We start from the raw sequence: 26,744 nt of genomic DNA, 5'->3' as shown, positions 1-26,744 counted from the left end.
CAAACTCTGTATAAACAACATTCACTAAGGTGAGCACCCACACATTCTGCCAGGATTCAGGAATTTTAGTATGTGCCTTGGAGAGGGTGCCAACATGAGTAGCCCCCAGAAGAAACCCAAGGTGCTAGCTCCATTAGGCACATGTGGGAAGTGGTTTACTCTGTATACCTCAGAGGGGTACACAGAGAGCCTGAGGCAGGCTTCTCCAGTCTTCAGCTAGGGATCTTATACTAGAGGATCCCACAGTGCACCCTACCCCTGTGATAAACCTCAGCCTGGAAGGCAACTATGTGCTGCGTCCTGGGAGTGCTTCCAGAGAATCACCTATCAGAGTGTGGCCTTGGGGGCCCATGAAAAGCCTCCAAAGGAAATAACACAAACTCTAGCAAAGGACTGGAAAGCCTAGAAGTAATAGCTAGGAGCCATGTCCTGGATACCTGGACCAGAACTGTCAAAAATCTGCCATAACAGACATCTGCCCTCTCATAGAGGAATCCCCAGAGGCTTCTACACCCTCCTCATTTGAAACCCTGGAAGTGGCCTCCAGGACTGGCTTTCCCTCCCTACTCACCTGCCCTCCAAATCCTGCCGTTCCTTGATGGCAGCCTCTAAACGACTCTGGCTCTCTTGGAGCTCCCCCAGCAAGGATGTCACCTGGGCTTTCACAGAGGCCTTGTCCTCAGCCATCTGCTATAGGAGAAAAGGTCACCTCCTGTTAGTGCTACTTTCTGCCCAGCTTCCCACTCCTGGCATCCCCAGTCCATAGGGGGCAACCTGCAAATGACTGAGGCATGTGCACCCTCAGGGCTTCTCTCCTGCCCTCATCACTTTCCAAACCCAGACACCCCAGAGCCTCATGAGTGTGATGGCCACCTGACCTTCCCCAGTGGTCCACCTTGACCCTTGCTGCTGGATGAGATATATTTACCAGTCTCTTCCCATCCCTCCCCAACTCATCTCATGCCTCACCTCCAGCAGCTACCCAACCCTAGCAAGGCAACTGAGGCAATGTGAAGGGATCAAGTCCCAAGAGTCCATGCCTCCTAGTCCTTCCTGCATCCCTGTGGATAGGGAACACGGGACCCCAAAGAGACACAGGAGCATAGAGGTATCTGGAGTCCTGTGTGGCTCCTGACAGCTCAGGTACTACCCTGGCCACCAGACCATAAGGGCTGAACCTGGAGGCCATGTGACTATGGCCCCAGCAGGCAAGCTCTCTTATCTTTGAGAGTCGATGCCAAAGGAGGCAAGACTTGAACAGCAACAAAAATATAAGCCTAGTCTGTGGGCGTAGGGCCCTTAGAAGGTGGGAGGTTTCACAAAGCAAGAGTGGATACTGAATCTTTTTAAATACTAATAACAAAAACTCTCTGTGCACAGTGGCACATGCCTGTAATCCCAGTAACTTGGGAGGCTGATGCACAAGGAAGGCAAGTCTAAGGCCAGCCTCAGCAACTTAGCAAGACTGAAAATAACAAATGAAAAGGTCTGGGGATGTAGTTCAGTGGTGGTAGGGGGACTTTCTGCAAACACTCCATTCAAACCCTGCATTTAAGAAACTTAACCCAACTAGGAAAGCTGAGGCAGGAAGATGGCAAGTTCAAGGCTAGACTGGGCAACTTAGTGAGATCCTGTCTCAAAATAAAATTAGGCTAGGAACATAGCTCAGTGGTGCCCTGGATTCAATTCCAAGAGAGAGAGAGAGAGAGAGACAGACTTAATCAAACTTTAATAGGGCTTTCAACAGCCTAAGGCCATGCTAGTGAGATGCACCAGGCAGCTTCCCAGATGCTGTATGGAAATGCTCACAGCTGTTAAAATAACTATCTATTCTGGCCAACACCTAACATAGATCACTGACCTTTCTTGGAGCATTTACTACAAGAACTGTCAGCTATGAGTCCTTCCTCTGTCTCAGATATCTGTGTATCTTCTACAACCTATCAGTGTCTACCTCAAGGACTTAAGAGCTATTCCTTTGAAATGGAATCATCAAAAAAGATGTTTCCACAGTCTCCCAGTCTCTTTGGGAGAACATAATCCTAACTTTATTAACTGCCAGCTCAGAGACACACTGGCTTCATCACCTAGATGCTGATACCCTTTGTCATTTTTCACTTGGGCCCTTCCCCGCACCTGACACTCTAATTCATAGTCTGCCCCCTCTCTTTCAATGCTAGGGTTGGAACCTCAGGCCTCATGCATACTAAGTACACTCTCTACCACTGAGCTACATCCTAGCCACCATTCTCTCTTTAAAATACTGGTCAACTATAGATCTCAGCTCTTTTCCCTACTGACAACAGTTACTGAACAAAATCTGTTTTCACAGTTAAAAGGAATGCCCACCTTTATTTGACACTGGTGTTCTTATAAAAAGAAATGCACAGAGAGAAGGTCACATGATGACAGAAGCAAACACTGAAGAGATGCAGCTGCCAGCCAAGGAGCACCAACGACTGCCAGGAGCCACTAGACACTGGGAGAGGACCTTGAATGGATTCTCCCTTGCAGTCCTCAGAAGGAATCTACCCTAACCACATCTTGAACTCAGTCTTCTGGCCTCCAGAACTGGGGGAAAACAGATCTGTTGTTTAAGCCCCCAGTGTGTGGTACTCTGCTTCCGTAGCCCTAGCAAACTCTTTACACTTCCACAAATGAGAAACAAGCACCTTGAGCCAGAAGTTCCCAGTAATGAGGCACACAGCATATGCCTTTCCTCCAGGGCTGGCAGTCTGCCTGCATCAGGTGCCCCCCACTCCCATGCCCCCACCTTGCCCTTCCCGGACAGCACATATCCTGCTCAACTATTGTCCCAGGATCTTGAGAGCAGCCAAGCCAGAAAGGCCCTGAAACACCCTCCTCAGCCCACAGTAAGCATGCCATCCTTTGGGGACAGTACACTGAAGAGCCAACTCACAGGTCCATGAGGTGGCCACAGCCTGAACCTCCCAAAGTTGAGTCTGGGTCCTGCCCGGCTCCTAGAGGATGACCTCTAAGGCTCTTGAACATCCTGCCTGATGAGCATGTCTGGTTCACCTGGGTTTTAGGGCCCAAGCCAGGTAATCTATGCTGATGCCATGACGCAGGTGGGGGCCTTGGGCCACGTAGAACTGGATAAACTTTGGGGTAGCTGGTGCCTGAACCACCCAGGTCACCAACTATGGTGCTCAACGCCTACACGATTGACCCCAATAAAACCCCAGACACACTGGTCTCATCATTTAGATACTGACACTCTGTCATTTTTCACTTGGGCCCTTCCCCCAACCTGACACTTTCATTCATTCACTCTTGGTCTTTAGATACCAGGGACCAAGTGAGCTTCCTGGCTGACTATACTCCATGTACATTGTTCCACATGGCTAATGAGAGAAGCAAGCACTGTCTGCAGTGTTCCCTGGGAGGCCACCTAGAAGCTCACACTGGCCTCTCCTGGTCCTTACTCTATGAACCTTGAACCTCAGCTGACTTTAATCCATATCCTTCCACTTTAATAAGCTGTAGCTGTGAGTATGATGGCTTCTCTCAGGTGAGTCCTGCAAATCAAGCCTGAGGGTGCTCTGGGGGACCCCTGACCATGGGTTCCTTGTGGGAACACCGGTGTCCCTATGGTTTACAGAACATAGGTGAAAGCCAGGATACAGTGGTCCATACCTGTAACCACAGCAACTCAGGAGGCTGAGACAAAAGGATTAAAAGTTTGAGGCCAGCCTCATCAACTTAGTGAGACTCTGTCTCAAAATAAAAAAATAAAAAGAGAGGGGGATGTGGCTCGGGGGGTTAAGTGCCTCTGGGTTCAATTCCTGGTACAAAAAAAAAAAAAAAACAGTATGCAGGTGTAACTACAGCCCCAAGCTCCAAGGAAAGAGCCTGCCCTGCCTGCTACCTACCTGCTGACATAACTTCAGGTCCTCCACCTCCTTCAGGGCCTCCTCCCTCTGCTTTCTCAGGTCCAGCTTCTCCAGGCTCAGTCTCTCCACCAACTTCCTAGCCTCCTGAAATTTGTGCATGAGGAACTCCTTCTCCTCCCTCTGGCTGACTTGGAAATGTAGAAGCTCCTCACAGCGCTCCCGCAGCATCTGGTTGCTCTGCCGGATGGCATCTGGGGGCACAAGAGACAGCAAAGGGGAGGTGAGTCCCGAGAGTCAGGCAGCCTGGAGCACCAGCCCCTGCAGGAGCTTACACAGGTATGAGGCCTACAAGGCCCAAGGTCTGAAGCTGGGCTAACCATCACAGCACCCTCCCATAATACTAGGTGACCTCTCCCTAAGATAGATGGCTTCTAAACACTCCCCTTCATTTTTTTAAACACTTTCAAAATCAACTACTAATGATATGCCCGTAAGTTTCTGAAATACCACACTAAACATGTGAGCTTCACTTTAAGGAGGATGGCAAGTTCTAGGCCAGCCTGGGCAACTTGGAGAGACTCTGTCTCAAAATAAAAAATAAAAAGGGCTAGGCTTATAGCTCAGTGATAAAACACCCCTGGGTTCAATCCCCAAAAAGAGAAAAAAAATAATACACATTTGGGACTCAGAGTGACAACAAAAAGTGCTGGGTGCCCCACCACTCCCAGTGCCTCTCCCTCCCCCAGCAACTGTGAGCCAGGCCATTTCAAAGTCCCTACAGCAAGTGTCCCAATTAACTAGAGGCCACCTGGGTACTTGAGGCCCACTCAAACCAAAGGACTAGCAGGCCAAAGGAGGAAGACTACCCCCAAAAACCAGGTGGCATGATCATGAGCTGGAAGGAAAAGGATGAGGGGGAGGGAGACAAGGATGTTCCACTTGGTGGGAGGCAGGTGGGAATGTGCATCTGCTCTCTGAAAGCCGGTGAAGCTGAGCAGCACAAGGATGAGGAGAACTGTCATGGAGACATGGATGCTGACCCAGGAAAACATTGGTGCCCAGCCACACTAGAGGACAGAAGGCTTTCTGCTGAGGCCTCCAGAGGACTGCCTCAGTTGCTCCAGAAAGCCACTGTCCCAGCCAAGAGCCAAGCCCCACCCACAGAATCTGGTACTGCCCACTTCCAGGATCAACAATAGTTAATGATTGATCACTGCATGGATACAGAGACCTGGCCAAGTTTGGCTCAACTTGAAAAGGTCATTCCAGCTCCAGAGTTCCCTGTACTCATAGCCCACTTCTCCCTCTGCCCAGCCTAACTTTTTTCCCTGTCTTTCTCATTCCCAATATCAGTCCTGAGAACACTCTAAACACATTTCCTGAGCCAGGCATAGTGGCGTGCACCTGTAATCCCAGCAGTCAGTAGGCTAAGACCAGAGGATCACAAGTCAAAGCCAGCCTCAGCAACTTAACAAGGCCCTATCTGTAAATAAAATATAAAAAGTGCTGGGAATGTGGCTCAGTGATTAAGCACCCCTGGGTTCAATCTCTGCTAACAAAATAAAAAATACACACTAATCCTGCACACTAATTTGCACCTAAATGTACTTCCAGCAAACCCCAACTGAAACCAAGCCAGAGGGCGGCTAAGCTTGAAATGCTAACTAGAGACCACCTGGGTATGCTCTCAGGCACATACCCATCCAGACCTAACAAACATGAAGGTGCAGGTGATAGGAATAAACGTTCCACTCAGCAAAGGCTGGACCTCCTAACTTTTCACTCCACTCCACCCCACCACCCCAACCACTGGACCCACCTCGGAGCTCTTGATTCTCCTCTAGACAGCGCTGGAGGGTCTCAGGGATGCCCTGCTCCGAATGTAGATGTAGCATGGCCGGCTTTCCCAGAGAAGACTCTTCACCCAGCACGTCCTGGTCCCCTGCTGGGCCACCACTGGGCTGCACCATCTCACACAGCTGATTCTTCCAGAGATGCCTGCTCATCCAACAAGTCAGTGTCTGGAAAAGAAAAGCAGGCATCACATGACACCATACAGAATTCTCTTACCCAGCAGGACAAGGTGGTTACTCTGTGCAGAAGCTCTGGGCCCATATTTGCAGCAGAATGCCAACCACTTCATCTAGTATAACCAGATGCTGAAATGGAGTTTTGGTCTGAGGTAGCACACATTCCCACTCCAAAGGGAGGGGATTAAGACTGGGGATACAGCTCAATGGTACGGTGCTTACCTAGCATGCACAAGGCCCTGGATTCAATCCCCACTACAGGAAAAAAAAACACAAAAATCCAAAGGGAGAGGATTATTTATAGATGGCAAATGCCAGTATTCTGGGAATCCTACCCTATCCCTTCCCACACTTCTAAGAAGTGGAGGGTCAAGGCCTCTTACCCTCACCTAGTGTGATAAGTTGAATAATAGCCCCAAAAAAAGATATGACCATGACCAGGCACAGTAGAGCATGCCTATAATCCCAGCAGCTTGGAAGGCTGAGATCAGAGGATGGCATGTTCAAGGACAGCCTTAGCAACTTAGCCAAGACCCTCAGAATCTTAACAAGACCTTGTCTCAGAATAAAAATAAAAGGGCTGGGAATGTGGCTCAGTGATAAAGCATCCCTGGCTTCAACCTTTGGTACAAAGAAAAAAAAGATATGGCCATGCCCTAAACTTTGAAACCTATAAATGTAACTTTATTTGGAAAATAGGTCTTTGCAGATGTAGTTTAATCAAGGATCTCAAGATGATATTATCCTGGGTTATGTGGGTGGGCCCTGATTCCAATAACAAGGATTCCTGTAAGAGAGAGAAGAAAAAGTAGAAAACAAAGGGAAACACACAGGGAGGAAGCCATGCAGAGATGGGAGTGATGTGAGAACAAGCCAAGAACAATTGCACCACCAGAACCTAGAAAAGACAAGGGAGGATCTTCTCCTAGAACTTGCAGAGAGAATATGGCCTGTTCACCCTCTGATTTTTAACTTCTAGCCTCCAGAACTGAGAGATTAAATTCATGTTATTTGAAGCCACCCAGTTTCTTGTCATTTTCTGGCAGTCACAGAAACTCTTACACAGAAGAGGGGCTTCAAGAATACCATGCCAGGTCTAAGGAGTGTTCCCTAGAGTTGGGAAGATAAAGGTAAGAAGAGACTTGTAGTGTCTGACATGTACTGAGAAATTTGAAATAGAGAGCAGGACCTGAGACAGCAAAGCAGAGTAGGTGAGCTGCTCTTGTTCGCTTGAGTTTAGATAGAGACCATGAGGAGCAGTATCAGATCCACCATTTCATATCCACCCAAGAAGACTGATTACCAGGAAGTGGAGGTCAATCCCAATGTAAGTTTCCAGCAGCAGGCCTGATGCTAGGAATGTTGACTTTAACACTGATTAAATCTGGTTGTTTTACTGGGCTAGTGGTGCACACCTGTAATCCCAGTGATTCAGGAGTTGGAACAGGAGTATCCCAAGTTTGAGGACAGCGTCAGCAACTTAGACCATGTCTCAAAAAAATAAAAATAAAAATGACTGGGTCCCAACAGCTGGGGAGGCTGAGACAGGAGGATCACAAGTTCAAAGCCAGCCTCAGCAATGGCGAGGCAATAAGCAACTCAGTGAGACCCTGTCTCTAAATAAAATACAAAATAGGGCTGGGGATATGGCTCAGGGGTTGAGTGCTCATGAGTTCAATCCTGGTAAACCCTCCCCCAAAAAAGAGAGATCTGTAGAGGTAGCTCAGTGTCAAAGTACCAATGGATTCAATCCCTAGTACCAAAAAATTTGACTGTTTTGATTGTTAGCACTTACAACATCTCACTTATACCCCCACTGACCCAAACACAGCAGCTGACCTGACATCTCCATCTTTTTCCACATACTTTCTTCCTTGGCTTCCATTAACAACCCAGTCTCCTGGTGTCCTTCCCACTTCAAAGACTGATCCTGCTCAGGCTCTTTCACTAAGTTCTCATACCTTCATGTAGAGGTACCCAGAGCTGTCCTAGAACCACTTCTCTTCTCTAACTATACTCAATCCTGTAGTCATTCCAAAATAACACCCAAAAATAGACCTCTTTTCTGAATTCCAGACTCACATATCAAACTTGATATACCTATTTGAATGTCTAATAGTCCTCTCAAAACTAACTTCTCAGGGCTGAGAATATAGGTCAGTGGTAGAGCACTTGTCTAGCATCCATTAGACCTTGAGTTTGATTCCCAGCACCACAAAAAAGTGAATGAATAAATAAATAAATAAATATAAATAAATAAATAAATAAATAAATATAAATAAATAAATAAAGAGAGAACTGGGCATGGTGGTGCACAGCTGTAATCCAGTGACTTGGGAGGCTGACTTAGAAGGCCAGCCTTGGCAACTCAGTGAGAGACCCTGTCTCAAAATAAAAAAATAAATAAATAAAGCATTAAAAGGTCATGGATGTAGCTCAGTGGTAAAGCACCCCTGGGTTAGATTCCCAGTACCAAATAAATAAATAAATGGGGAACTCCTAAGTATATACCCAAGACAAATGAAAATATGTCCACATATGAATGCTCATAGTGGCATTACTCAAAACAGCAAAAGAATGGAAACAACCCAAATGTCCATCAACTGGTTAATAAACAAAATTTAGTACATCCACATGCTACAACATAAACAAATCTTCCAAACACTATGGTAAGAAAAAGAAACAAGTCACAAAAGAACACATGTTGCATGATTCCATTTATGAGAAATGTACAAAATGGACAAATCCACAGAGGAAAAAAAAGCAGTTTCCAGGCTACTTAAGGAAATGAGGTGAGTGAGGCCAGAAGGGTGCTTAAAGGGCCCAAGGCTGTTTTTTAGGGTGATAAAAATGTTCTGGAAATAATGGTGATGGCTATACATCAGTAGATATGCTACAAACTATTGAACTGTACACTGAATAGGTCAATTGTTTAGCATGAGAATTATTTCTCAAAAAAGATGTTATGGAAAATAATAACGGAAGAGAATTTTGAGGAGTATAAATTAAACACTTGGTTACTAGTTGATAATTGTAAAGTGAGAGATGGGTTTATGGAATTTACTAATCTTTCCACTTTAATACATTTTTTAAATATTTACTTTTTAGTTTTCGGCAGACACAACATCTTTGTTTGTAAGTGGTGCTGAAGATCGAACCCAGGCCGCATGCATGCCAGGCGAGCGCGCTACCGCTTGAGCCACATCCCCAGCCCACATTTTTAAAATTTTTAATAATAAAATGTTCACAGCACCATTGTCTCTCACACCTGGAATACTGCAATAACTTCTTAACACACCATCCTGGTTCCAGTCTTGTCCCCTACAGTCCATTGTTCTCATGGTGGCTATAAGATCTGCCTAAAAGATAATTCAGGCTGGTGTGGTGGTGCACACCTGTAATCTCAGATACTCTAGAGGTACTCAAGAGGCTGCAACAGGAGAATAGCAAGTTTAAGGCTAGCCTGAGCAAGTTAGCAAAACCCTGTCTCAAAACAAAAAATAAAATGAGCTGGGGATGTAGCTCGGTGGTAGAGTACCTCTGGATTCAATGCCCAGTACCAAAAATAGGTAACTCAGGTCACATCCCTCCTCTACCATGAACCTTACCTTGGCTCTCCCTTGCTCTCAGTATAAAAGTCAAAGGCCTACAAGACCCTATACCATCTGGTCTCCCCATTCCTCCCTCTCCAACTATGCTGCCCACGTTCCCTGTGCACTTCCTCCGTGTTTCTAGAATATACCAAGACGACCCTCTAGTTCTCAAGTCACAGAAATGGTATGAGGGCAGGTAGAGAGTAATTGTTTTGCAAGTGAGCAAACTGAGGCGCGTGAGGTAAGACGCTTAGCTGTCAAGCTATACTCCAGTCCTTTTTAAAGACTTGCACACAAATTTGATGAACAGGAAATGTCTCAGGACTAGAAGAGTTCCCGCACTAGAGACATGGTGAGACAGAGACCGCCGCGGCAAGAGAGGAGCAGAACCAGTCCCACTCGCCGCCCAAATAACCTGGGTCCTGGTGTTCTAGAAGCGCGAGGCCGGAACCGGTAGGGCCCAACAGGAGAAGCCTGGACATCAGAAGACGTTTCAGAGGCAGCAGAACGCCCGCCGATGGAACCCTGTCTTGGAAGAAGGGGACCACACCTGTCACCAGTGTAGGTCAGACGTGAGAAAGACTGGAGCAGCGGGCTGCGAAAGTTTCCTGGGCCCGGACACTCGGAGAAACTCCCCTGTCCGGAGGCCGCCCTTCCCTTCCCCGATATGGAAACCCCCGCTTCCGGCTTCCGGCGTCGTTGTCCTGAGATCCGGAAGTAAAATACACAATTCCTGACCCCAGGAGTACAAAAGGCTGGCAAGAGATGCAAGGCCACTGCAAGGCCATTTCTTGTTCCTGAGGGAAGCCAGAACCCGCTAGCCTAAACTAGCCAGCAGAACACTCCCCAGGGACAAGCGCCAGTCTCTACTTTTCAGGGCTTTACCATTTACACTACCCCTACTCTGAAGGCAGCGCATCCAGACGCTAGGCGTTCCTCGACGGTCCCACCCCTGACACGGGAGGGGCCAAGATCAAAAGGCAGAAAGCCCCGCCCAGAATCCAGAAGGGTGCCTGGGAGGCGTGGCCACGCTACTGGCGGAAGTAGAAAACCAGACCTTAGGGTGAGGCTGATCTGGCAGTAGGGACGCGGGGAAACTGCCTGGGACTGCCCCGTGCCCATAAAGCATCCCGATCTCGTGCAGTGAGGACAACCGGCGGATCAACCATCAGTGCAGGTGCCCGAGGGGCGGGGCTGTTCATGCGCGGGACTGGTCAGGGATGCGCGCGCACTTATCCTCGCCCCTCCTCCCTCCCTCCTCTCCCCCTCTCCCCCCCTGCCTCTCTCCCTCTCTCCCTCTCTCCCTCTCTCCCCCTCTCCCCCTCCCCCCTCCCCCTCCTTCCCTCCTCCCCCTCTCTCTCCCTCCCTCCCCCTCTCCCTCCCTCCCTCCCCCTCCCTCTCTCTCTCTCTTTCTCTCTCTCCTTCTCTGGAGAGGGGCCGGCAAGGCCCCGCCCCGGGCGCCTCGCCTGAGGCCGGTCAGCTCAGCTGTGGCGCCCGCCCCCACTGGTTAAATGGGCCGACGGGGCTCAATCCCCGGAAACGGCCGTGCATTCCGGGGCTGCGAGCGCGGCGGGCGACGGCGACGAGGCGCAGGTAACCGGGCGGGCCGGCGCCGCATCGGCAGAGGGTGTGCTGCCCACCACTGCACCACGCGGCCTTTTAATAGGCGCTCTTTTTCTAGACAGTCTTAACCGATCCCTTTGTACCCGCGGTTCCAGATTGGGACCTTGAGGGCCAGACCCCGAGAGAGGAGGGGACTTGCCGGAATCGCCCAGCTTGACAGGGGGAGGGCTGGAGCTAAACTCCATCATCTGCACAATCCAACGTGCTCCAGTTCATTGTGGAGTTTCTGGCAAAGTCCACAATGAGATGGTCCAGGACATGTAGTGCGATGCTCTGGCAGGATTTTTATCCACTTGCCCAGAATTGATGCTGCAGCTAAAATCCATTCATGCTTTGAGTAATTTTGTAATGTACACCCTGAAAAAAGGCAGCCTGGGAGAGTAAGGCTGGAACCCAGAGGCAGCAGTTTCTAACCCACCAACCCCGCTGCCCCACCCCCACCCCCACCGTGACCATTCCCAGAGAATGGTTTCAGTAATCCGTCATGACTCAAGAAGGAGACCGACTTGTCAAGGAGCCTTTCTTTCACCAGAGAGCACCATGGCAGAGCAGGTAGCCCTGAGTCGGACCCAGGTGTGCGGGATCCTGCGGGAAGAGCTGTACCAGGGTGATGCCTTCCACCAGGCTGATACACATATATTCATCATCATGGGTGCATCGGTGAGTCTCCCCCAGGCCCCAGTCTGAAAAGTCATACTTTGAATGTGGCATTGTGCAAAACACGTCTTACTCTGTGCCTCAGCTTTCCTGATTGAGTTTTGTGGGACTGCATGGGCTCTGATAAATTGAGCTCTACCTGTTGCCCCTGCCTGTGTGCCACTAACCTCCCTACACTACCTGGTACATACTTGTGAGATGTTTCTAAAGTCTGGTCACCCATTCAGTATAACCAGGAGTCCTAGAGCTGCCAGGTCCTAAAGGACCATGACTTCTTCCTTTTCAGTGAGGAAAACAGATGCAAACAGGGAATGCTATTCATTCTGAATTCTTTTTAAACCAGTTTGTGACTTGACAAATGTCACATGGTCAGTTCTAGAAGAAAAATCTGGAGCCCTGTCTCTGCCTCTTCTCTCTGTACCAATGAAGTTCCCTGATCATAAATACTGGGTCTTTCTTTGAACACTTCCTCTTTGCCACAACTTCCAAACCCTCCTGAAGAGCTCTGCCCACCCCACCTGGCCTCAGTTGTCTAGCTGGCACAACTGAATTTTGCTCTGATTGGAAAGGCCAAAGAGTAGAAGCAAAGGCAGAGGAATTGCATATTGACAGTACATGGCTGGACAGGAAAAGGAGTGTGGCCTTAGTGGATCTGTGGTCCCTGATGAGAGCATCCTCCCTTGTGTGCTGTGCGGCAGCAAGACAAGTACAGTGACTGACTGGACCAAGGTTTAATGGCAAAAATGGTTTCAATTCTTTACTTTTAGCCCTGGATATGTCCCGAACTCTGCTCAACATTGTGTGATCATCTTCACCCTGAACTTATTGTGTAATCTTGAATAAGAGTTCCATGAGAACTAGTTAGTTCTTGACAAGGTAGGTGCAACACGGTGCATGTTGTGAGACCCTCCATGCTGGAGGAAATCTGTGGTTCTTTGTTCATACAGAACATGCCACCCCCTTTTCAAACCTGCTCCCTGCTGCCACTATTATATTTCTTTCTTCCCCCTGTAGTAGTGGGGATTGAACTAAAGAGTACTCTACTTCTGAGCTACACCCCAGCCCTTTTTGTTTTGAGATAGGATCTTGCTAAGTTGCTGAGACTGACTTGTGATCCTCCTGCCTCAGCCTTGCCAGGACCTGGGATTACAGGTCACCACCATGTCCAGCCCACCATTGTATTTCTGATCAGAACTTAGAAATAATGAGGAGGAGAGCAAGGGAGAAGGGCTCTACCACTAGAAAAGCAAGTGCAAGCCACCCCAAGCACTGTACTCTGACACCTAGGAACCCTAAAGTCCCCTGGAGGTACCCAATTGGGGCACACAGTGGGACAGGCTTGGCCTCAGACAGTCCCATTTGAGGAGCCATACTTGTGACAGCCACAAACCTTAACACCTCAGAATCTGACCATTAGGCCTTCATTCCAAGGATCAGACTGGAGCAGCAAGTAAATAAGGATGATTTCCCTTCCCCATCCCTACCCCATGTTCTCACAATCACAGGCCAACAGTGACCTAGACCACAATGATGGATCATAACCCCAGACCCTCAACTCTTGGATACCTCACTGAGAGAATCTAAGCTTGTTGACTACAGCAAGCGTGTGTGTGTGTGTGTGTGTGTGTGTGTGTGTGTCTCCAAACCTCAGTGTTTCCTCCTAGCAAACAAGTCTTGGCCTTCTTAGGCTGATGTGTATGTTCCTGCTGGCCTTGGGTTAGGCAACTGTGTCTAATTGCAATCAGTAGGGTTCCCCTTTGCTCTCCTCTGCTCTGGGAGTGAGAACTAGAGGCTTCTAGAACCGAAATGGGAAGTGTTGGCTCCAGCAGAGGGGAGTGGAGAAGACAAGGGATGTTCTAAAGAGCCCCATTGTTTCTCCTCCTCACACCCACCCCCCCCCCCCCGCAGGGAGGGCCTGGAGTCCATGCAGGGGCATTTACACCCAGACAGCACTTAGAGTAGCTCCCATTCTTAAACCTCCTTCCATGCCTGACAGCTCACTTGCTGCAGGAGATAAGCAGGGTACCAGCTGTTCTGAGAAACCAGCATGTTCTCCATTCATTCAACATGTAGCAAGTACCTCTTTCAAACCACAACAGCCACAGCCCCTTCCTCATGGAGCTGATAGACTGTGGGAAGCCAGAGCCCCAAAGGGAGTAAGCAGACCAAGAGGGGCTCACAAGAAAGAAGCCACCAATGTGCCCCTGTGTCTCCTGCCCCCTTCAGCACACAGGTCCCATGAAGAAGGCCTGGAGAGTAAGGCCTTCAGGTAAGGGCTGGGGGTGCATCCCATATGAAAGGAAGAGGAAGTACCCACAGTCCTAAGTCAAGAACAAGCTCAGTATGACCTAGAAACCAAAAGGAGACCAGCAGCTGGGCAAGCAGGACACCCCAAGGCCAGCTGGGCCCAAGCGGTCATCCTCTGCCACTTCCTCCCTTGCAGGTTTACCCAACCCTCACGTACATGCCCAGCTTCCTTCCTGAGAGCGTCCTGATGCTGTTACCAAATGGGGCTTTGAGCCACTCAAGGTTCTCCTATTTCTTAAGACTCCAACCCACTTCAGGAAGAGAGTGGAGGTACTTGCTGTCCAGAAAGCACTAGCGTGCAGGAAGGAACCTTGGGCATTAAAGGATATCCTCCCCTGCCTGGGGACCTTGGTGAAGCTGGAGAGTGACACTTCTATAGGAACAAGGGAAGGAGAATCCCACTGGGAGTCCATGTGGGCAGAGCATCTCACTGCAGGACCCTCTCCTCCCTGGGTCTCATTTTCCCCACCTGGACCATGATGGCCATGGCATGATGGGTGCTTATGATTTATCCAAATGACCTGGCTGTTCCAGCCCCTCCCTCTTCTTAGGACAGACACTTCAAGGCTGACTTCCCCCTTGGGCTGATAAGATTCTTGCTGTATCATGATGTCATTGGCATTCCCCCAAAGGCCTGGTGACTCAAGAGCACTGGAGTATAGGAGGGAGGCCCTATTGTTGGTTTTTCCTGCCTGAACTTACCTCAGCAGAGCCAGGTTCTCTCACCCCAGTGGCCAGGAGCCAGCTGGGCCTCCACCAAAGCTCAGGGCTCCACCTTGGTGAATCCTTAATGCCAACAACTCTTGGGGACAAGATGGCTCATTCCTTCTACTGGGCCTCCACCCTAAAACCCTCACACCAGAACAAAGGGTTGCAGTGATTTGGGTTTATAAAACAGGAGGCCGAGGACAAACCTCAGGTGACCACAGGCAAGTAGTAGCCCAACTCTCTTTTGCCCTACCTCTTCCTAGTAAGGTGAAATTTGTCCTTGAGTAGACCCCTTCCCCACCATGATTCTTGGGCAAAGCAAACAGGGTAGCAAACCTGAGAGGCTTCTACCTGCTGTAATTGTGCCCACCCCCACATGTTTAGATTTTAGGTCTCCCTGTATTCCTTGCTCCAGACGATTCTGGTGAGAGCCTTGCAGAACAACAGGAAGGGCAGGGCCAACCCACCCTGAAGAGAGCGGCTGCCCCCCCCCCCGCACCCCCACTGTTCTTGGTCTACCTCACCTCTCCTTTGGGTGACTTGGAGCTCAGCAGATTGTGGGTTGCAGGGATTGAGCTGAAACAAGGTGAGCAGGTTCTATCTCTAGTTAATCCCAAAGGGAACACAAAAACAAATAGCTCCGGGGTGTGGGGCAACTGTGACTCAGCAAACCAATCCCCTGCCACCAATCCATTGCCTGGAGTCTGTCCTGATTCCTCCCAATCCATTGGAATTTTATCATAAGCAAACATTGCCTTTTAGAGGGTTTTGCAGGCCAGGATTCTTACTGTTTCTTTCAGGGTCAGTTCCCAGCAAGCTGGCCCTTTCTGGAGCATGTGGAGTCCACATTGAACCATCCAGACATAAGCAGTGTCCTTACCAGCCCTGCTGAGGGAGAAAGCCAGAGGCAGGCATTGACAGTGCACTGAGAAACTGAGGGCCATGTTGGGGGAGCCCCTGGCCCAGGGTTGGGGGTCATCTGAGATAGACCTTGAGGGATCAGCAAGGGCAACCATATGATATGGTAGGTTAGAAGCTTCACTCAGCAGAGATCTGAATGGCCTTCGAGAACTCAGTAGACCTTTGAGTGGCCAAACTGGGCATCAGACAGGGGATTGATGCAGATGCATGAGGAGGTCTGACAGGCAAGCAGAGACTGGCTGGCAGCAATTCTGGGATATTTTCCTGAACACAGTCACCATAGCATTGCAGGCCAGGGAGGCCAGAGGTTCACATGAGTTTGTTTTGTTGTTGTATGATTTTAGTTTTGTTATTGTTGTTATGTGTTTTGGTTTTGGTTTGGTTTTAGGACCAGGGATTGAACTCAGCACTACTTTTCCACTGACTACATAATCATTCATTTCTGTTTTGAGACAGGGTCTCACTAAGTTGCTGAAGCTGGCCTCAAACTTGCAATCCTCTGCCTCAGCCTCCCAAGTAGCTTGGATTATAGGCATGCACCACTGTGCTCAGCAGTATTTTGATTTTTTTTTTTTAGATCAAGATACATCTGCAGGGGCTGAAGTTATGGCTCAATGCTAGAGCACTTGCCTCACATGTGTGGGGCACTGAGTTTATTCCTCAGCACCACATAAATAAATAAAATAAAGGTATTATGCCCATCTACAACAAAAAATTAAAACAATTTAAAATTTTTTTACAAAAAGATCTGCAGGGAAGGTTTCTACAACTTAATTTTGCATGAATATTCAAGTCTTTTATCTTATCCCTGGAGATGGATTTCCTGTCTGGATTGAGTTGAGATCTTGGTTGGGACAGTGCTTTGTGCCTGTGCCACCCACTCACCTCTCCCCACAGAGTGGCAGGGCCCCATAAAGTGTGGGTTCACAGACCAGACCTTCCCACAGTCTTGATTATAGGGTCTAAAATGAAAGGGCCTTGCTCCATTATTGTTCAAGAGCCCGCTCGCTGGTCATTCTACCCCTTCCTCTTCCATCTAGTTTGTCAGGTTACAAAATTAAAGCTTGTTAGGCTATTGATAGTAACTGGGTGACTGAACTGGATGAGCAGATTGGCTTGGAAAGGAGGGATGTTGTTATTCTTCCTGGTGCTTCTGCTGCCCAAGAGAATGAGGTGTCTGCATAGGCCATTTTAATGGAATTGTATCATTGTCTCAGTAGTAGGCCTGAACGTTTATTTCTAGTTCTGTTCTTTTTCTGGTAGCACTGAAGATTGAACACAGTGGTGATCTACCACTGAGCTACATCTCCAGCTTTTTATTTTTTATTGTGAGACAAGGTCACACTGAGTTGCTTAGGCTGGCCTCCAACTTGCAATCCTCCTGCCTCAGCCTCCTGAGCAGCTGGGATTACAGGCATATGCTGGCTCTATTTCTAGGTTCTTTATAGCACTTACTTTTGTAGTCTGGTGTGGTGGCTTGCACCTGTAATCCCAGGGATTTAGAAGGCTGAGGCAGGCAGATGGAAAGTTCCAGGCTACCCTGGGCAACTTGGGGAGACCCTGTCCCAAAATTAAAAGGGCTGGAGAGCTGGGGCTATAGCTCAGTGGCAGAATGTTTGTCTAGCATGTGTGGGGCACTGAGTTCAATCCTTAGCACCATATAAAAATAAACACATTCTGTCCATCTACAACTACAAAAAAAAAAAAAAAAAACTTTAACAAAAGGGCTGGGAATGCAGCTCAGTGATACAGCATTCCTGGGTCAATCCCCTATACCAAATAACATTTACTTTTGTTAGTGGAATTGTTCTTCTCCTCCAACTTCTTGTTGCTAGTAAGTATAAGGCAGGTGGTATGTGCCTATTAATTTTTTATAATTTTAATTGGAATATATGTTGAAAAGAATACAGACTATAAGGGGACAGCCTGATGACTTTAAAAACTTGAGACACCTATATACCTTCTACCACATCAAGAAACAGAACATTATCTGCACTCTTAGGGGAATTTCTAACCCACTCCCCACCCTCTGATCAGTTATTATTTTTGTCACTCTTTTTGGTACACATGACAATACACAGATACAGAACATTTTCATCTTCCCTGAAAGTTCTTGAGTGCCCCTTCCCATCCCACCCCCTATTCCAGGCAACTACTGATTTAATTCCTGTACTAATAGGCTAATGTTGCCCATTCTAGGACTTTATTTAAGTGAACTCAAAGGTTTAATCTTTTGTGTCTGAGTTCTTTGACTCAGCATAATATTTTTTGTGACTGGTCAGTGTTTCACAGATCTGTAACATGTTCCTCCTCTGTTGCTGAGTAATATGTCTTTGTTTCTTCACCTGCTGATTCATTTGGGGTACTTTCAGTTTGGGTCTGTTTTCAATTAGATTGCTGTGAACATTCATGCACAGATTTTTGTGTGGCCTCCTGCTTTCATTCCTCTAGGAGTAGAATAGCTTCCTTTAATGAGAAGCTGCCAAGCTACGTTAGAGAGTGCCTGACCATCTCATTTCTCCCACCCACATACGTGAGTTCACACCAACACTAGGTGTTCTCAGTCTTCTAGATTACGATCATTCTCATGAGTGTGAAATGCTATGTGGTTTGCATTTTTTCTGACAACTAACAATCTTGAATACTTTTAATGTTTTTAGTAGCCATACATTTCTCTTCCTTATGAAGCATCTGGCCAAGACACTTACCCATTTTTAATTGGGTTGTTTTCTTATTGTATTGTAGGAGCTGCTTGTATATTCTGGATGCAGATAAGTTGAGTGAATACTGTCTCTCAGTCTGTGGCTTGTGTTTGTTTGTTTGCTTTGGTGCTAGGTATCCAACCCTGGGCCTTCTGCATGCAACGCATGCATTCTGCCACTGAGCCACCCCTAGCACCTCCATGTTCTCAATAGCATTTTTTGATGAGACAGTTTTTAATTTCAGTCAAGTCTTAATTTTTCAGTTTTTATGATATTGCTTTCTGTGTCCTAATAAATTTTTTCCGGCTCCTATCTAATGATTTTTAAACCTAGAAACCTTGCTAAACTCTTATTAACTCTAATTATTTATCTGCAGATCGATTTCAGGTGGGTTTTTAATAGACAAACCATCATCTACAAATAATGACAGTTTTACTTCCTCCTTTCCAAACCTAAATCCATTTTCATTTCCTTCCTTGTTGGACTGGCTAGTTCAGCATCTACTAAAGAGCCAGTGCAGGTATTCTTTTCTTGTTCCTGGTTGTTTACAGGGAGTTATTTCAACGTTTCCCATTCTGTATTGTGTCTGTAGGGTGTTCCATAGATGCCCTTTATCAAGTTAAGGGATTCCCCATTTTTCTACTTTGCTAAAAATTTTCATCATGAATAGATAATACTCTGAAACCCTTTATCTACATTTCTTGAGTTTAGCAAGGTTGCTAGATTTTAAAAAATCAATATGTAGGAGTAGGCAAAGATTTCTCAGTTTTTCCTTTACTCTCTTCTCACTGACTGATTTTTGTTTTTTATATCACACCAATCTTTTGTTTCCCAGATAAATCCACCTTTGTTATGATGTGTTACATATTTTAACATGGCAGAATTCAGTTTGCTGACGTTTTCTATAGGATTCTTGTATCTGCATGGGTATATGTGAAAAGTTTTCCCATGTGCCTTTCTCATCAAATCTCACGGCCAAGGTTCTGCGAGAACTAGAAAGTGGCTTCAGGAAAGTTTCCCTTCTTCTGTCTATAGGAGGAGTTTGCTTCAGAATGAAATTCTCTCTTCCCTGATTTTGGTAGAACCCATTGACAGTGCCAGGAGTTATCTTGGTGGGAAGGTTTGTTATCACTGCCCTACTCAGGTCCCTTGCTCCATGTTGTAGGTTGAACTTTTGTAGAAATGTGTCCATCTCATCTAAGTCGTTACTGATGGAATAAAGTTGTTTATAAACTCTCTTCTGTGCTTCCCATCTGTAGTTCTGTTCCATTGTACCCCCAATTATTTGTGCCTGTTGAAAAAGCCATGTTGCAAAGGGTTTTCTGGCTGTTATTAGTCTTTTTCAAACACCAAATTCTAACTTTGTTGATCTTTTCCTTTCATTAGTTTTCCATTTTATTAACTTTTCATTTTTTTTTTATTTTTTAAGTTGTAGATGGACACGATACCTTTATTTTATTTGTTTATTTTTATGTAGTGCTGAGGATTGAACCCAGTGCCTTAGACATACCAGGCAAGTACTCTACCACTGAGGTACAACCCCAGCCCGACTTTTCTTTTTCATGATTTCTTTCCTTATAATTTTCTTTTTGTTTTGAAAGTCTGCTATCCTTTTCCTAACTTCATAATTCGAATAGGTAGCTCATTGTTTCTGAGTTACTCTTTTTCGTTGATACAAGGTTTAAGGCCACATCTTACCAGTTTTGCTATTTTGCACCTTAGTCATCTTTCTGTTCTAATGAACTGAATGTCCGGGTTTCTTCTGGAATGCAGGAAACACTTACGCCTTCCAGATGAAGGGTCCAGGCCCACAGCAGGCTCAAATCTCAGGGCTTCTCTGGCAGTGTATGGGGACAAGATAGATAAGCTTGTGGCTGAGTGATGACCTGAGTGCGTCCTCACATCACTAGGAGGGGTGATGATCTAGGTCATGTTCATAGCTTCCCCTGACCACGCCTATTCTCCTTGTCACAGGGCGACCTTGCCAAGAAGAAAATCTACCCCACCATCTGGTAAGTGCATTCCCCTGGGCCTCCCCACCAGGGAAAGGCCTGGCCCTGCACTCCCTGGCCTGGCCTGGCTAGGCACAGCTGTGCTCTGCACTCAGGTGGCTGTTCCGTGATGGCCTTCTACCCGAAGACACCTTCATCGTGGGCTATGCTCGCTCCCGTCTCACAGTGGATGACATCCGTAAGCAGAGTGAGCCCTTCTTCAGAGTGAGTGGCTTCAGGGTCCCCCCAACCTTGTTCTGTTCTCTTCCTTAGCCCCAGCAGTGCCAGCCCCAGGTGGCCCAGTGGGAGATGCCCCTGTCCCATCTTAGGATGCATTTCCTTTCCCCCTTCCTCACTTGACTGGCAGAAAGATAGGATGCCTCAGGACAGCTGCCTGGCACTCAAGCCTTAGCACCTCACATCCTTGAGGGCCCCAAAACCACCCACTCGACAGGCACCCAAAAGCTCTGCATGCCTACTCTTGTTGCTTCCTCCATTATAGGAAGAACTCTAGGCACAGAGAGGGAAAGAGGTCCCTCTAGCATGATAACCCATTTCCCAGCCCCTCTCTGACCTAGATTTACTCGGTCCACCCTGATGTGCTCTGGGGCCACATTAGGATATACCATGAACTAGAAAAAGGATTCCCTCCCTCACAGGTACCTCTTCCCTACAGGAAATCCTACTACACATGAGCATTTTTCTTAGCAAATTGTAGTTTGGTGTGCTAATTTTGGTAAAAGATCTTTCTCCACTATATTTCTCCAGGTCAGATTTTTCCTGAAATACAACTTCTGTCTTAGGGAAAAAGGTCCTAGGGTTGTACAGGGGTGATTATACAGGTTTCAAGCCCTGCATGGGGCTGCTGTGCCCCATCTCTGCACAGTAGTCCTGCCTGCCTCAGCCTCCCTCCCCATGAATGCATGAATCTGCCAGGGTGGGGTGAACAGTATGAAGGGCCAGGACAGCTGACTTCTAAGAGAACCCTCCCAAATCTCCAGGGAAGCCCATCATGGCTGTGGGATAAAAGAGACAAATGCATACAAACAAGACCCTTCACTTTCCTGGGGCAGAGCAGACATGGACTCTCAAGAAGGTAGAAAAGTGGGGCTGACATTGTGTCTATCTGTCCTTCCATCTCTCCTAGGCCACCCCAGAGGAGAGGCCCAAGCTGGAGGAGTTCTTCACCCGCAATTCCTATGTGGCCGGCCAGTATGATGACCCAGCCTCCTTCAAGCGCCTGAACAGCCATATGAACGCCCTTCACCAGGGGCCACAGGCCAACCGGCTCTTCTACCTGGCCTTGCCTCCCACAGTTTATGAGGCTGTCACCAAGAACATCCATGAGACCTGCATGAGCCAGACGTAAGGCCTGTCCTTTGCCTTCTCTCCCTGCCCCCTTTGTTTGACCTGCCTTGATGTGGTCTGCCCTAGCCACAGATCCAGCACTGGCCTGAGAAACAAGGGTGAGGAAGGGGGATGCCCCATTTGTTCTATATATGAATTAGCTCTCCAAATAAAGGGAAAGGCTATAAATACATTATTAAAACCTCTGCCAGGTTTGTGTACAGCATGAAAAGTTCCTCATTACAGATGAAATGGTCCCTAGCAGCAGTTCCCTGAAGAACCACAAGATGGCGGTGTTGCTCCATGAAATGCTCCCTTCCACTTGCTCATTCTGTTGCATTCACGTTTTCCCACAGTCCCTACCATGAGCACCAGGTGGCAGTGTTGCTCCACAAGAAACTACTTCCAATCCACCACAGTCTCTTTCCTGGTTTTCAATAAGGAAAAACATGTTTCTTTTTTTTTTTTTTTTTTTTTTTTTTTAATTTTTAATATTTATTTTTCAGCGGACACAACATCTTTGTTTGTATGTGGTGCTGAGGATCGAACCCAGGCCGCACACATGCCAGGCAAGCGCGCTGCCGCTTGAGCCACATCCCCAGCTCAGGAAAACCATGTTAATAATTGCAGGGATAGAAAAGGACCTTTTTTTTTTTTAATGTTTTCTAATTGTAGATGGACACAATACGTTTGTTTTACTTACTTATTTATATGTGGTGCTGGGAATTGAACCCAGTGCCTCACACATGCTAGGCAAGTGCTCTACCACTGAGCCCAACTTCAGCCCCAGGACCTTTTCTCTTTTTCAAACAAATGGCTTTATGCACAACCAGAGACATGAAAAATTGTGCTCTATTTGTGTAATATGCATTGGATTACATTCTGTTGACCCATATAACAAATTAGAATAAATAAATTTTTAAAAAATAAAAATAAATTTTAAAATGGGCACATGCTTGTAATCCCAGTGACCCAGGAGGTTGAGACAAAAAGATCACAAGTTTAGTGTCACCCTCAGCAACTTAGCTTATAAGTTTGAGAGCAGCCTGGGCAATTTAGCAAGACCTTGTCTCAAAAAGACCTAGGGATGTATCTCAGTGGTAGAACACCCTTGGGTTTTAATCCCTAGTACCAAAAAAAAAAAATGGAGAACCTCTGACCTTGATGCCCCTTCCTCTAGCCACTGGGCCACTCTTGACCCACCAAAGACCCATTGTGAGGCCAGAGAGGAGTAGGGCCACCTAGGAATATGCCAGCAGTGCCACCCTAGCACCCACAGTGGTTAGGCTGAAAGCTGTTCAGTCACCAACAGGGTAGTGGGAAGGCTTCTGTGGTGTTGAGCCTGGCGTTGAGTACTGGGGAAACAGAGGTATTCTTAGGTATGACAGGTCTCTGTGCTTTGAAAAGGGGGCAAGGGCCAGCAGAACTTCCCTGAGTCACCTAGGAATGCAGAGGATAGAGGTTCTGCTCCCTGGACACAGTGTCAGAGTGACATGGCTTTGGGCTCCTGGCAGAGGCTGGAATCGCATTATTGTGGAGAAGCCCTTCGGGAGAGATCTACAGAGCTCTGACCAGCTGTCCAACCACATCTCTTCCCTGTTCCGTGAGGACCAGATCTATCGCATTGACCACTACCTGGGCAAGGAGATGGTTCAGAACCTCATGGTGCTGAGGTGGGGGCTAAGTCCTGGCCTATGCCTGTACATGGGACAGGGTGGAACAGTACAAGGCCAGGGGTGGGTACCCACAGATGATGCTGCCCCAAGGACAAATTCCTCAAGAATGTAAGCAAGGGTGGTGGGCTCCAGGTCTGGGTATAGTTCTGCTGACTGCTCAGATTTGGCTGCTGTGCTGCAGAAGCTAAAGGACAGTTCCACCTGGGGACTCTTCCACCTCCCCACAGATTTGCCAACAGGATCTTTGGCCCCATCTGGAACCGGGACAACATTGCCTGTGTGATCCTCACCTTCAAAGAGCCCTTTGGCACTGAGGGCCGTGGGGGCTACTTTGATGAATTTGGGATTATCCGGTAAGAGCCTGTCTCGTTGCTCCCAGGAGGCCAGCATAGGGCATGGAACACAAATCTAGTCATCCTACAGGGCCACTCCTCCCTGTTTTGGTGATTCCTCCTCACAATCTGAGATCGAAAATCTGAGTGAGTTGTCACATGTGGCTAGAGGGGTAGGACCCCTATCCAGCTGAACATCCCAGGAGTTTCCTGGGTCAGTGACAGGGTCAACATCTACTTTTTTACTTTGAAGGGACCTGGAAGACATTGGGGAGCAGGAAGCAAGTCTCACAGCCTGTGGGAAGCCTTATTTGAGGACCCTGGGCTCCATGGAACCTGGGCAACAGGGAGAGGAAATGAAGCAAACCCATTCCTTATGTCTTCCACCCATCCTGAAAGTAGTGCTTGACCAGAGCTTTGGCCTCTTCTGTCTCCAGGGATGTGATGCAGAACCACCTTCTGCAGATGTTGTGTCTGGTGGCCATGGAGAAGCCTGCCTCCACTGACTCAGATGATGTCCGTGATGAGAAGGTAGGTGAAGGTACAAGATGCACCTGCCAGTCCTCAGTGGTCATTTCACACCTGCTGCCCTGTATCCCATCTTGTTATCCAAAGGGTCCACTCTCCCTGCCTTTCTCCCAGGTCAAGGTATTGAAATGTATCTCAGAGGTGCAGGCTGACAACGTGGTCCTGGGCCAGTACGTGGGGAACCCCAGTGGAGAGGGTGAGGCCACCAAAGGGTACCTGGATGACCCCACAGTGCCCCATGGGTCCACCACTGCTACCTTTGCAGCTGTTGTCCTCTATGTGGAGAATGAGCGGTGGGATGGTAGGTAACACCTCTGGGGCCTGGTGAGGCAGGGCTGGGCCTTCCCTTGTGGAGACCTTCTCAGTGGGGTCAGACACACTGACTGCTCAACGGCAGGGGACTCTGGAGGGGGAAGCCTGGTGGGTGTGGGACATGGTACCCTGTCCATACACCACATACACATTTACACACACATACTTAGACTGAAGTTCTCACTCATTCTCACTCCCTGCACTACTGAGAGAGCCAGTCCTGAGACCAGCCCTGCCCCCACCCAGGGGTGCCCTTCATCCTGCGCTGTGGCAAAGCCCTGAATGAGCGCAAGGCCGAGGTGAGGCTGCAGTTCCGCGATGTGGCCGGTGACATCTTCCACCAGCAGTGTAAGCGCAATGAGCTGGTGATCCGAGTGCAGCCAAATGAAGCCGTGTACACCAAGATGATGACCAAGAAGCCTGGCATGTTCTTCAACCCTGAGGAATCAGAGCTGGACCTGACTTATGGCAACAGATACAAGGTGCCCACAGGGAAAGCTGGTCAGGAAAGGCCTCCAAGGGATGGTCTAGGTGGCCACACACCATGGTATCAATAAGACCCCCTCTCCCACAGAACGTGAAGCTTCCTGATGCCTATGAGCGCCTTATTCTGGACGTCTTCTGTGGGAGCCAGATGCACTTTGTGCGCAGGTGAGGGTCCCCAGAAGCCCAGTCCCAGCTGTCTCGTGGGAGAGAGGATACCAGGCAGTAGGGTGGCCTTCTCTCTCCCTCCCCATATGCCCCACTCCCCACCAAAGCCACATTTTATCCCCTTAGTGATGAGCTCCGGGAGGCCTGGCGGATCTTCACACCACTGCTGCACAGGATTGAGCGAGAGAAGCCCCAACCCATCCCTTACACATATGGCAGGTGAGGGAAGGATATGGGACTAGGGGAGCAAAAACAGCTGGGAACATCTCTGCCCTGCCCTCACATCTTGCCCTGTACTTGTTCTGTTTCTAGCCGAGGCCCTGTGGAGGCAGATGAGCTGATGAAGAGAGTGGGCTTCCAGTACGAGGGCACCTACAAGTGGGTGAACCCCCACAAGCTCTGAGACCCAGGCACCCACTCCCACCCTATCCCATCTGCCCCCTGTGTTTGTCCTTCCCACCACCCGACCTCACCTCAGGAGAACCCCATGATGGGAAGACTTCGGGACCATAGGCCTAACATTCCTCAGCCCCAGGCTTGGGCCACCACCATCTTTCCCTTGCTGCTGATGCTACTGCTTTTGCTACCATTGTGGCCGCCGCCGCCGCTAACATCAGTACCCCTCCCTGGGCCCAGCTACATTCTTCAACCATTAAGCACCGATGACACTCATCATGACTGTCCTGAGCCAGTGCCGGCCCTGTCTGAGCCACCAATCTCTCCATGGAACCTGAGTCACTTCCTCCCTTTACTCCAACCTCCAGAGAAGAAGAGTGGCCCATCAGTCTGTCCCAGGACTCCTCAGGACAAAATGTTAGGGACAATGGGCCATAGTGGGGCAGTGGCCAAATCACACTCCCCAGTGGCTATGAGCAAGCTCCTCTGAACTTGAGGAAGTGACCGAGTGCATCCATGTGAGATCCCATGGGCACACTAGCCTCAATGCCAGTTGACATTCCTGGTCACCAGGTAGAAGGGACCTCACGCTGCCCAGCAGGGTCTTGTTCTCCCAGATGTCCCTTCTTAAAAATTCTGCACTCCGTGGAAAGGCAGAAGCAGCAGCTAAGAGTCCCCTCAACCCCTGCCATTAAATCCTCAAACAGCCCCACCTGTCCCCTTGTCATTTCCTCTCTGCCACCTGGAGTCATACAAGAGACCTGTCACTTACCCATTCCCTGTGTCACCCACTATGCCTCCTCTAGCACCAGCTCCATACCTTCTTTCTGGGGATCCTTGCCTCGGGCATCTCCCATGGCAGTGTAGCCAGGAACCTGGGCCTGAACACCTCCCAGTCTCCCTACATCTATTCCCATCATCAGTCTGCTCCACTTCATGGGTGTTTGTCATAGAAACCAGCTTGAGGTGCAAGGACAAGTCACAAAGTGGGTGCTTACAACAACAGAAATGCATTCTCTCACCATTCTGGAGATCGGAAGTCTTAAGGTCAAGGCATGGACTTTAGGCATGTGCTGAAGGGCTCCTGGTATTCCTTGGCTTGTGGCAGCCTCCATG

At 48.4% G+C, this 26,744-nt stretch overlaps 2 protein-coding genes across 12 annotated transcripts in view; one reads left to right on the top strand and one right to left on the bottom strand.

Annotated features, from left to right (window-relative positions):
• IKBKG (inhibitor of nuclear factor kappa B kinase regulatory subunit gamma) overlaps nt 1-26,744 on the bottom strand; it is a 45,538-nt gene that overhangs the window by 5,348 nt on the left and 13,446 nt on the right. For 3 of the 8 annotated variants that reach the window (XM_081278244.1, XM_081278249.1, XM_081278251.1), the window contains exons 1-4: nt 9,893-10,358; nt 5,674-5,875; nt 3,894-4,105; nt 572-690 (exon numbers count right to left, since the gene is read on the bottom strand). In XM_081278244.1, the coding sequence (XP_081134370.1) occupies nt 572-690; nt 3,894-4,105; nt 5,674-5,860 (518 nt within the window). In that variant the 5' untranslated portion in view covers nt 5,861-5,875; nt 9,893-10,358. Of the gene's footprint in view, nt 1-571; nt 691-3,893; nt 4,106-5,673; nt 5,876-9,892; nt 10,359-26,744 lie in introns of those variants that run through there. The other 5 variants (XM_081278248.1, XM_081278250.1, XM_081278247.1 and 2 more) reach the window with 3 other exon arrangements.
• Nucleotides 10,516-26,337, top strand: G6PD (glucose-6-phosphate dehydrogenase). 4 transcript variants are annotated; one of them, XM_081278231.1, is made up of 13 exons: nt 10,516-10,654; nt 11,633-11,760; nt 20,370-20,407; nt 20,503-20,611; nt 21,534-21,751; nt 23,248-23,406; nt 23,637-23,762; nt 24,179-24,272; nt 24,384-24,570; nt 24,828-25,063; nt 25,156-25,232; nt 25,359-25,451; nt 25,545-26,337. In XM_081278231.1, the coding sequence occupies exons 2-13, from the start codon at nt 11,641-11,643 to the stop codon at nt 25,633-25,635; spliced, it is 1,548 nt and encodes a 515-aa protein (XP_081134357.1). In that variant the 5' UTR covers nt 10,516-10,654; nt 11,633-11,640; the 3' UTR covers nt 25,636-26,337. The 4 variants fall into 4 exon arrangements, with proteins under 4 accessions (XP_081134357.1, XP_081134356.1, XP_081134358.1 ...); XM_081278230.1 differs by lacking the exon at nt 10,516-10,654 and adding an exon at nt 10,898-11,070; XM_081278232.1 differs by lacking the exons at nt 10,516-10,654; nt 23,637-23,762 and adding an exon at nt 10,899-11,070.

This window comes from Spermophilus citellus (genome assembly GCF_964194105.1).
Source record: "Spermophilus citellus genome assembly, chromosome: X".
Taxonomy (NCBI): Eukaryota; Metazoa; Chordata; class Mammalia; order Rodentia; family Sciuridae; genus Spermophilus; species Spermophilus citellus.
This window is presented reverse-complemented; position numbering and strand designations above follow the sequence as displayed.

Excerpts from the sequence above, each read along its gene's own strand:
- G6PD (XM_081278230.1), top strand. The coding sequence starts at position 10,989 with ATGGGCCGACGGGGCTCAATCCCCGGAAACGGCCGTGCATTCCGGGGC. Across the intron at positions 24,273-24,383 it reads ATGATGTCCGTGATGAGAAG|GTCAAGGTATTGAAATGTAT; the intron begins GTAGGTGAAGGT and ends CCTTTCTCCCAG. Across the intron at positions 25,064-25,155 it reads CTTATGGCAACAGATACAAG|AACGTGAAGCTTCCTGATGC; the intron begins GTGCCCACAGGG and ends CCTCTCCCACAG.